Raw genomic sequence first — 12,093 nt, forward strand, 5'->3', positions numbered from 1 at the left:
AAAAAAAAAAAAAAAAAAGACACAACAATTAAGGATACAGTATTTAAAACAGTGTTGTACTAGAAAAAAGACAAACAGATCAACAGAACAGATGGGTCCAGAAACAGACCTAAACATTCATGGACAACTCATATCTCACAAAGGTGCAAAGACAATTCAGTGGAGTCAATGGTGCTGAAACAACTGGGCATCCACATGAATAAATGGAACTTCAAACCTATATCATAAAAAATAAGTGGATTTTGATCAAAGCCACATACCATATATTTCAAAAAATTAAATGAAAGTAGATCATAGACTTAAATGTCAAACTTAAAACTGTAAGACCTAAAAAAAAAAGTAAAACCTATTAGAATTACTAACACTGTAAAGCCTGACCATACCAAATGTTAGAAAGGATACGGAAAAAACTCTTTTACACTGTTGACAGAAACATAAAATGGCACCAGCCCTTTGAAAAATTGTGGCAATTTCAAAAAAGTTATACCTGTCCTACCATATGATTCCACTATTCTCCTAATTATTTAGCCAAGATAAATAAAAGCATTATGTCTATGCAAAAACTTGTATACATGTGTTCATAGCAGCTTTTGTTGTAAGAGCAAAACCTGGTAACAAGCAGAATGACTATCAACAGGTCATTGGATAAACTGTGATACATCCATATAATGAAAGTAATAAAAAAGAAACTGTGGTACATCCATATAATCAAAGTAATAAAAAGGAATTACTGAAACACCCAACAACATAATAAATCTCAAAATAATCATGCTAAGAAACCAGTCTAAATTAAAGGCACATAACGCACAATCCCATTTACAAATAACTCTAGAAAAAACAGACTAATTTAGGACAGCAATTGGTTGCTGGGGGAGGGAAGGATACAGAAGCAAGGAATTAAAAGGCACACAGAAATTGTAAGGGACTGATGTTATATTCTTTTATTGCGACTTGGATAAAACTTCCATAAAAATTACACTGTACCAAGGAAGTATTAAGAAGTGATTCTGGCTCGACACCTGTGGCTCAAGTGGCTAAGGCGCCAGCCACATACACCTAAGGTGGCGAGTACAAATCCAGCCCGGCCCGCCAAACAACAATGATGGCTGCAACTGAAAAAAAATAGCCAGGCATTGTGGCGGGTGCCTGTGGTCCCAACTACTTGGGAGGCGGAGACAGGAGACTCGCTCGAGCCCAGGAGTTGGAGGTTTGCTGTGAGCTATGCCACGGCACTCTACCCAGGGAGACAGCTTGAGGCTCTGTCTCCAAAAAAAAAAAAAAAAAAAAAACTTAAGAAGTGATTCTAATTATGGTAAAAATCAGGGGTCAGCAAACTTAAGGCCATAGGCAAAACGTAAACATTCTCATTCATTCCTGTATCGTCTGAGGCTGCCTTCCTTACCAAAAAAAGAGTAAAGTAATTGCAAAAGAGACCCTATTCCCCATAAATCTAAAAATATTTAGTATGTGGCACTTTGCAGGACAAGCTTGCTGACTTCCACTATAAATCAAACAAGAATTTACATGATGAGTGCTGGATTAGAAAGTATTTTTTACAAAGACACACTAACACAGTAACAGAATCAAGAAAGCCATCCAGAGAGCATGATAAACACAAAAGCTTGCAATCTCCCTCATCATAAAACATGCCCACACATATTCACATGAACTTAGGGCACAGAAACATAATGAATACAGTAGGAGAGATAAATATAAATATGAATAGCATTTTGACACACCCTTTTCCACATGCATTTTTATATACCTACATTACCTACTTCCTATTTAAAAAATCCTTACCTAATCTGTTCAGTCTGTACAATCCCTTCTTTGTGACCCTCCAAACGAGCAGCCAATCTCTCTTTATCAAGGCGTACACACTCTTCATCCTGGAAATAATCACTGGTTAGCATTTAAAATTTTCATTAACTTTTAGAAACAAAAAAACACTATACCTAACTTGGTGTTACAAAAAAATTCCCACATATACCAATCCAGGTATCATCACTGCCTTTAGGTTAACTTTAAGACTACTTTAAGATAGTCTAAAAGATAATATAGTAAATATACCTTTAGTCATAAAGATAATAACAAATACATGTTGAATCATATATAAGACCGAAAGCTTAGAAAAAACTTTCTTAATCACTCTTTTCATACTATTAACGTGTTCTTCCCATAATATAGCACTGCAACCTTTCTTTAGAAAGACATAATACAAGAAATAAATTATTTCTCTTCCAGAAAATTTATAACCAAATTTTATGAAAAGCATTCACCAGAATAGAAAATATCATTGTGGATCTAGATTTTTGTTTTGTCTGTTGCCACGACTCTTGAATCCCTCAGAAAAGATCAAAATAATGTAAGTGAAACTTGAATTACAAAGCACATTCAATATGCTTTGACTTTCAAGGCATATTCCTCATAACATAAGGAGTTTCCTACTAAGTGTTCCACTTGTGCCCTACTGTGTGAAATTTAACCTTGGTAGCTCAGCTTTTATCTAACCTACATGTTAGGATGATAGGCAAAATTTAGTTTGAAAAAACATTTGGATGCTTAAAAATAAAATTTAGTAATTCTGATATGGTTTGATGTTCACATTCAACAAATAAAAAACCGAGGACCAGAATCAGTGTTTATAGCAAATGGAATATGAAACCGAAAATGTTGAGCCCCAATTCATGTCCTATTATGAATCTAATGTAAAAATGTTGACACACACACAATGAGCTAAAATGAATGCAAGGATAATATTACAGCAAATGCATTACTTTTCCATTTGTTAATAAAGGTATAACCCATCTTACTGAAGTTACTTAAAAACTGCTGATGTTAAGATAACTGTAGCACAGATTTTAATCAAATTAGAAACTGCTGCCCTCAAAGTTTCTCTCTCTTAGTATGGTACCTATAGGTCCTCAGGAGACATACACTGGACTAAAAAACTGTTTATGTAATACAACTGTTTATTTAACACATTTCAACTAAGTGATCCGGAAAGAAATTTATTATGCCATTTCTTGATGATTTTCCAGTTATTGGAACCCTAGCAAATTAGCGACTCTAACATGTTGTATTTTTTCAAATAATTAAGACTGTAATGTTCAGATTTTTCCAAGTAAATGGTATTCCTAAATTCTCACTTTGTTCATAGTGGGCCACAAATGCATTTCACACAAGGAGAGTTGGGGAAATTTTCAATTTTACTGCCACAAAATTTATAGCCAGGAATGGCTAGGGGCCAGACTGTCCAGGTTCTTTGAACATCAGCAAATCACTCACTCTGTCATGCCTGTTTGCTCACAGAAGACACACATAGTAACACCAACTTCAGGTCATAGTGAGAATTATGAATTAATACACTTAAAGTACTTATCACATAGCACAGGTAGAGCAGTAACAATAAGTCAGTTATTGTTATTATTACTTTAAAAAAAATCAGGTCCATGTCTCAGAATATGCTTTATGTTAGCATGGAATTTTGTCACTGATTCTGCTGTATATATTTAACCAACCAATCCTGTCCTTCAAGTTACCTTTCTTATCTTTAGGTGCAGATGTGTTGCTGTTTATGTGGCAGACAAAATGTATATATATTTAATTCTTTCATTTTTATATGAGTTTGAAATGAAAAGACTCATGGTTTTCCTTTATTTAATTGACATATGACCAATTTAATCATTTCTCAGATTTTAAGTGTGCTTGTAGTACACATTACTGGGAGAGTTTATCTGCAACAGATATGATGTTTATTGTACATTTATATAAATAATACTCTCACATAATTAAAGGTTTAATGGTCTCATGCAGTACAGTAGCTGATCAACAAATTTCCTCTCCAATGGAATGTCATTTCTTTCTTGTTAATTGACAAAAATTGTATCTGTGATGTTCTTAATACTCACATGACGTGAAATGGCTCAATCAAGCTAATTAACACATGGGTATCCTCACCTCACATTTTTTGTGGTGAGAACATTTAAAATCTACTCTCCAAGCAATTTTCAATACACAACACACTGTTATTAACTATAGTCACCATGTTGTACAATATGTCTCTAAAGGTAATTGCATTTCTTTTCTGCTTTTCATTTCCCATGAATTATTGTTAATAAACATTAATATTCTACTTGTTAATCAATATTAATATTCTATTTACTGGCTATAAAATGTTACCTGTTATAGCAATGTTCCAACGAATCTGTAAAGTAAATAAACTCCCTATACCACTTTATTCCAGAGGTAGGTAAACTACAACCCAAAGGCAATTCTGGCCTTCTACTAGTTTCAGAAAGTGTTACTTGGACATGGTAATAACTGTTTGTTATGTCTATCATCTGTGTCTGCTTTGAAACTTCAAGTGCAACAGTTGCAACAGAGACTGCCTTGGCCCACAACACTAAAACATTCACTATCTGACCTTTTATAAAAAAAAGTATTCTTAGTCTTCATCTATTCCAATATTTTCATCCATAAGGATATAAAAGCAAAGAAAATGATCTGTCCACCAAATCATCAGCCTCAGCTACTCAAGAGGCTGAGGCAGGAGGACCACTTGAGCCCAAGAGTTCAACGCAAGCCTGGGAAATAAAGCAAGACTCAATGTCTCTTAAAAAAAATAAATAAATAAACTTTTAGCTGAATGAGATGGCAGGTACCTATAGTCCTTGCTACTCAAGAGGCTTAGGTGGGAGAAGAGTTTGACTCAAGAGTCTGAGATGTGCCTAGTCAACACAGAGAAACCCCCTCTCAACAACAAAACACAACAAAATATTCCTGTCACTACACAATTCCAACTTCAGTAACAATATGAAATCACCTTTAAAATAAAGTTCCATTACCTCAATTCGGGGTTTTTTTGCTTCCGCTAAAACTTCATCAGCAGCTCGTTTGACTATAAGAAAAAGAAGTGAATAAATGTATAGTTTCAGATGAGTTTTTCAAAATTCACTGTAAACATGTGACAAGACATACCTTGAGTAGATCGCTGAAGACCTATTTCCAAGGGAGCACTTCTGTCTATACTTGCTGATGTTGCTGTAGATTTAAAAAGACTCATGTGAGAATGTTAATATTTGAATGTATATATTATCACAAGTGAAATGCTCAAGATTTGTTATATTTCTTATTCCTATATGGTGATCTCCCTCAGTAATAAGTTTTAAAGCAGCTCTGTAAAAGGATTTTATTAAAAAGATTAACCTGCATTAGACATTCTCCAAGAGAACAAACTATATTTGACCCATTTTAGCTTACAAATTATTGAGATGATCTGGCTGAAATTAACCGGTCACTTCAAAGAATACAGTCCAATATACAACACACACACATAAAAAAGTGTTTCTGAACATAAGTAAATACTTAACATGTATATACATGTATATACTGAGGGAAAGTTTTAAGTTAGCGTTCACTTTAAACATGCAATGTTTAGCTATTCACAACTGGCAGAAAACTAAATTTTTTTTCTTGAGACAGAGTCTTGCTATGTATCCTGAAGTGTAGTGGTTATCAACCACAACCTCAAACTCTTGTGCTCTAATGATCCTCTTGTCTCAAACACCTAAGTAGCTGGGACTTCAGCTGCATGTCACCATGCCCAGCTAATTCTTCTGGGTTTTTTTGTACAGACTGCCCTTGCTCTTGCTCAGGCTACTCTCAAACTCCTGGCCTCAAGCAATCTTTCTGTGTCAGTCTCCCAAAGTCCTAGGATTATAGGTGTAAACCACTGCACCCAGACAAAAATTCTCTGTACATTAAATCACTTAATTTTTGAATGGCTCAAAATAATTAGACTATAAAAAAGGGGTGTGTCTAACCTCATCCACCTAGCTCCCACCACCCTAAACAACGAGTTAACCTCTTAAATATCCTTCCAACATGTGTTTCTGTAGATATAAGACGAAATTAGAGTTTTATTTTTACCTTTAATACAAAGGTAGCATGCTATAAACACTGTTCTAACCTTGCTTTATTTTTGACTTCACAACACCCACATGCGTCCCTATCACTATGTGATGCATTTCCTTAACTACCCTTTTATAGTTACGTAGAATTCTAAAAAATAAGAATTATTATAATTCATTTAATTAGGTTCTAATTAATGAGCAGTTCAATTTTAAGTCTTACCATTACAAATCATGGGACAATGAATAATTTTATCTATACATATGGCATTTCATACATTTTTCAAATGCACCTGTAGGATAAAGTCCCAGATGCAGCATTTCTGTGTCAAATTTGTAATGATAGATCACTGCCAATTTCTTCAACAATGAAGAAAGTAATTATAACCAGCATTACAGTAGAATATTTATTTCCTTATAGCCTCACCAGAGCATATTATCAACTTTACAGATTTCTGTGAATCAGGTTTTAAAAAAATACTATTTTTGTATAGTTTAAATTTGTAAATTTCCTTATTATGAATGAAATTAAGAATTTTTCACACAATTTTATCATCTGTCCTGTAAATTACGTGATATAATCCACCACATGTTTTATGTTTGTATTTCCAGTTTTAGTAAGATTTTTTTTTTCTTTCAGAGACAAAGTCTCACTTTGTCGCTCTCAGTAGAGTGCCATGGCATCACAGCTCACAGCAACCTCCAGCTCGTGGGCTTAGGTGATTTGCCTCAGCCTCCCAACTAGCTGGGACTATAGGCGCCTGCCACAATGCCCAGCTTTTTTTTGTTGCAGTTTGGCCGGGGCTGGGTTTGAACTCGCCACCCTGGGTATATGGGGCCAGTACCCTACTCACCAAGCCACAGTCACCACCAAGTGAGATGAATCTTTATAATTAAATGAGCTGATATATAATATCTATAAGTATTAATAATATTTATATGTGACGAGTTGAAAAATCTTTTCCCAAACATATGTTTTTTATAATATGTAACAGTTTTAGTTTTATCAGTTTGTAACTGAATAACTCTATTTTCCTCCCACTGATTTTACCTGTCCCTTGATTCATACAATAAATTCACACATTTATTTCTAATCTAACAGGTAAAAAAAAGTTTTATTAATAAATCTACTGAGTCATAGTTTTTAAATTTTAGGGGCTTTATTACATGTTCCAAACTTTCCAATGGCTAGTCTTTTTTTGGGGGGGGGGACAGAGTCTCACTACGTTGCCTTGGGTAGACTGCCATGGCATCACAGTTCACAGCAACCTCAAATTCTTAAGCTTAAGTGATTCTCTTGCCTCAGCCTCCCAAGTAGCTGGGACCACAGGCGCCCACTATAACACCTGGCTAAGGCTAGTCTTTTTTCATTGCTCCTCTACAAATATTTAGGAAGCTTACTCTTACCAAGAAATTTTAGAATAATTTTATCTAGTTCTAACCTTTCCTCAAGAAAAACTGTACAGATTTTTATAGAGACCATGTTAAATTTATAAATTAAGAACTAGTGTCTTTAAGCCGCTATGTGTTCTTGTCCAGAAACACGGTCACATTATTTGCTTAATGTTCTCATTAAACTATTAAACTAAAATTTTTTTCAAACTGGAAAGCAATTATTTGATGACTAAATTTATCTGTCCTATAGAGTTGTAGGAAAAGAAATAGATGGCTAAATGACACTTATTTTTGGATTCTAAAAAGAAAAGCCATTGCTCTAAAGTATTCCCCAAACCAGTCTGTTTCTCAGGCTCACCTCCTAAGATGTTTATTAAGAACAGAGTATCCTAGACCCGTACCAAATCTTCTGAGGCAAAAAAACTATTTTTAACAAGTCTACACGATTATCATGATTTAAAAAGTTAGCGCTGTACCACAGACTTCTACTAGTTTTAATTTAAAAATTAAAATTAAAATTAATAAAAGCCTCCCCCAACTCCATCCTCTTCACAGGAGAACTGAGATTCCTTCCTCAAACTTCCCCATACTATCATCTCATCTCCTTTGCATGACAGTATTTTTACATGTTTACAACACAGATTTTCCAATTTGTACAGCACCTAGCAGAATACTTGGTAAATAGGGACAGCAGGAGAAGGAAACATGCCTGATAATCTTTCCAGGATGCACAAGATTCCCTGTGTAAACCAACCTTAACACTTAACAGTAAAGAGCAGAATACATGAGAAAACAGCTGTTGATGATTTTAAGGTGGTAAAGCCCATCCCAGAAAAGGTGAGAAGAAACATTTCTCTGTATGACAGCAAATCAATATTTATTCAGCTAAGAACCTAGTATGCACCACTATTCTAAATGTTAAATATTTAACAATAAACAAGACAAACAACGTCTACCCCTTAGGGTTTAACGTCTACCCCTTAGGGTTTACCATCTGGTGAAGATAACAGACAACAGGTACACAATTAAATATATAGTTTCAGGTCACCTATGGGATCTGATAAAAAATGATGGTACTACACAGACAGAGGTGGAGGGAAGCAATGTTGTTCTATATTTTAGAGCGGTCAGAGCAGTGCGCTCAGATGGAACAACATCTGGAGCAACACTTAGGCACAGATCTGAAGGGGACAGTAAGAAAGTGAGCCAAGTGACAATAAAGAGAATCAATTCAAAACACAGAAAAGATCAGGTATAAAGACTAAGATTAGAACAGCTAAAAGAACAAGGAGACAGACCAATGAGAGCAAAGGGAAAGTGGCGGAAGATAAGGTCACAGAGATCCAGGCACAAGCGACCATGTAGGCCAGGATAAGGAAAATGAGCTTTAGTCTAATGTGATGGGAAGTCACCAGACAGCCTTAAAGAGATGAGTAACACAATCAAGTTTATACCCTTTTTCAAAAAAAGGTCACTCTTAACTGCTAGGCAGACACACACTACAGGAAACAAAGAATAGAGCCCTGTGAGAAAGCTATACAATAATCTAAGGAAGAAGAATGAAATAGGGTCAGGGTCAAATGGTAAGAGACTGTCATTCTTTTAAAGTTTGAGAAAAGGACTTGCTGATAGAATGGATGTGACATCTGAATGATATCAAAGATTTCACAAGGGCTTTGGCATAAGCAACTCCATGAGTAGGGTGCCATTATTCATTAATACTTTGGGAACAATGGAGGAAGAACAAACTCCTTTTGTTTAATGTGAGGGGAGATGGGAAGGAGGGAATTGGACATGTTAAGTTCCAGATGCCTATTAAACATACAAGGCAAGATGCTGAAGTGAATTTTTAACTCTGGAGCTGAAGAAATCAGTGTTAGAGATAAGCATTTAGAATTTATCAGCATACACCCAGAGTACTTAAAGCGTAAAGCTGAAGACGTCACCTAGAGATTAAGGACTAAAATAGAGAGGAAAAAAAATGAAGTTCTGGAAAACGTCAAGATTTAGAAGTCAGGCAGAGAAGTAAGCAAAATAAACTGAAAGGTGGGCAATGACTAGGAAGAAAACCAGGAGTGTGGAGTCCCAAATGCCAAAGAAAGAAAAGTTTTCGAAACAGAAGTGATCAACAGTACCAAAGGTTGAGAGGTCAAGTATGGTTAAGAGACAAGGCTGTGGCAATACTTAAGAATGTGTTGACTTTACAAGGAGTCACTTCAGTACGATGGTGAGGATGAAAGTCAGACTGAAGTGGCCTTAAGAGAGAATAACAGGTAAAGAAGCAGTGATATCACACCAACTCTTCTAAAGAACTTTGTAGTAAAAAAGAGAAGACAAATGGAGTATATAGTAGGAATGTGGGCTCAAAACCATCTTCTAAAAAGAGGTCTTACTATATGTATTCTAAAAGGGAACGATGCAGAAGGAAGGAGAAAACTCATGAGGCAAGAGAGAAACAATCTACAGAGACAAAATCTTTCAGACTGTGAAAGAAGATGGAACCCACACACAAGGAAGTGATGACTGGCCATAGGAGCAAAGAGTATATTCACTATAAAAACAAAGAAAAAGCACATGGACACAGCTGAAGTTAAGTAGGCAAATGTTTTAGTGGTAATATAAACTCTCTCACTACTTCTTATTTCATAGGGAAAACAATGCATATTTAAAAGGGGGAGCAATTTAAAAAATACTCACATGCTTCACCATTGAGATATCCAAGCAGATCTTTTCGGTCAGGTCTTCTAACCACAGGAATATTTTCAGTCTGAAGTCAAAATTTTAAATAAATATCAACTGAGAAACTATATAAAATTTGACAAAAGTCAATAACATGTCTGATTTTGTTTGTTTTTCATTTAAGAGATAGACTCTTGCTCTGTGGCCCAGGCTGGAATGCAGTGGCACCATTGGTTAAAGGTCACTCTAACTTCAAATTCCTGAGTTCAAGCAACCTTCCTGGTTCAGTCTCCCTAGTAGCTAGGCCTATAGGTAAGCACCACTATGCCCATTTAAAAAATTTTTTTGTAGAGACAGAGTCTCGCTATGTTGCCTGGTCTGTTCTCAACTTTAGGCCTCAAATGATCCTCCTGCTTGAGCCTCCCAAAGTGCTAGGATTACAGGTATGAAGCACCACTCTGGGCCTAATGTATGAATTTTATTCCATCATTTTTTGATAATATGTATTTAAAATCATATTTGTAAACAAAAACCAGGCTAAAAGCAATTAATAAAGATCAAGAAAATTTTTACATGTTAATTTTTAGTAATTTGATTTATGAAATTCAAGGAAGATAAATGAAAGATAATCATAAGAAATGAAGCAATGGCTTTATCTATCCTTTTTCAAACTATCAATTTCAGTCTTTTCTTCCTCTTGCCTTATTCCATGTATTTGTTAAACTGAACACATGATGGTATACACATGCAGCTTAATACCTTTTTACTCAGCCTGCTTCCTCACTTAATGCAATGTCTCCAAAATGCTTTCTTTTCTCGCACAGACAAGAAAAATACTCTACTTAAATTCTTTCCAATTAATGAAACTAGCAATTAAAACTAAATTTTGATAATTAAAATAGGTACATATAGTTTAGGCATAGGAAAAAGTATAGGAGAGTATACAAGAGTAATTAAGTATACATTAATTAATAAGATTAATGGTGGTATGTACACATTATAGCTAATTGAAAAAGAAATACATCTACTCATACCAAAAATAGAACCTATGGGTCAAGAATACCTATTTCAGAAATGCTGTGCTCACAAGAAACAACAAATAACACAATGTAATTAGAAAACAATCACCTCAAATTCATAAAACCCGACAATTTTAGAATGCTGCCCTTTTAATTTGGCAAATATTTAAGAAAATAAGAGTTAAAGTATGCGATCAAGGGCCTTAAGGTAATAACAGTTAATTATAGCTATCAGTTATATGCTACAACCATTACTTAAAAACATAATTTAAAAATCTAAACCAAGTATATGAATCTTTACTACAAAATGAATGGCTATATCCAACAAAACATTTTAATAACTGCCTAAAAGTTTTAAACATCTAATGAGTTAAAATATCTTAAGAGAGATATCACTGTTTTTTGTTTTTTGTTTTTAAGACAGAGCCTCAAGCTGTCCCCCTGGGTAGTGCCGTGGCATCACAGCTCACAGCAACCTCTAACTCCTGGGCTCAAGTGAGTCTCCTGCCTCAGCCTCCCAAGTAGGTGGGACCACAGGAGTCTGCCACAGTGCCTAGCTATTTTTTGGTTGCAGTCGTCACTGTTGTTTGGTAGGTCCAGGCTGGATTCAAAACCGCCCGCCACCTTAGGTGTATATGGCTGGTGCCTTAGCCACTTGAGCCACAGGCGCCAAGCCAGAGATATCACTGTTTTTCCCCTATTTCCCAAGTACTTCTGTCCTAATTTTATTTTTTTATTATATATTTAACACTAAATATGTATTTCTTTCTCAGAAAAGCCTTATAGTTTAATACATATACTTATTTACACAGTTCATTATACAATGGGATATTTTTTATCAAATGCTTTCAATAACAAGGTATTGTCTGAAAGACACCTCCCATAAGCCAGCAACCTCAACTATTGCTAATTGGGAGGGGAAGGTTATGGAACTAAATTTTACACAGCTTAATGCAATCTAGCACTATGTTAGATAACTCAAAACCTGGCTCTAGGCTCGGCGCCTGTGGCTCAAGCGGCTAAGGCGCCAGCCACATACACCTAAGGTGGCGGGTTCGAATCCCCAGCCCAGGCCCGCCAAACAACAA

The 12,093-nt window shown here is 35.3% G+C and overlaps 1 protein-coding gene across 1 annotated transcript in view; it reads right to left on the reverse strand.

The window, feature by feature from the left end:
- CDC73 (cell division cycle 73) overlaps nucleotides 1–12,093 on the reverse strand; it is a 126,336-nt gene that overhangs the window by 109,675 nt on the left and 4,568 nt on the right. The window contains exons 3-6 of the mRNA XM_003785600.3: nucleotides 10,005–10,074; nucleotides 4,981–5,043; nucleotides 4,848–4,900; nucleotides 1,801–1,889 (exon numbers count right to left, since the gene is read on the reverse strand). Of these exons, the coding sequence (XP_003785648.1) occupies nucleotides 1,801–1,889; nucleotides 4,848–4,900; nucleotides 4,981–5,043; nucleotides 10,005–10,074 (275 nt within the window). The remainder of the gene's footprint in view (nucleotides 1–1,800; nucleotides 1,890–4,847; nucleotides 4,901–4,980; nucleotides 5,044–10,004; nucleotides 10,075–12,093) is intronic.

Source organism: Otolemur garnettii, unplaced genomic scaffold (genome assembly GCF_000181295.1).
Source record: "Otolemur garnettii isolate 467f Iridium unplaced genomic scaffold, OtoGar3 scaffold00016, whole genome shotgun sequence".
NCBI classification, from domain to species: Eukaryota; Metazoa; Chordata; class Mammalia; order Primates; family Galagidae; genus Otolemur; species Otolemur garnettii.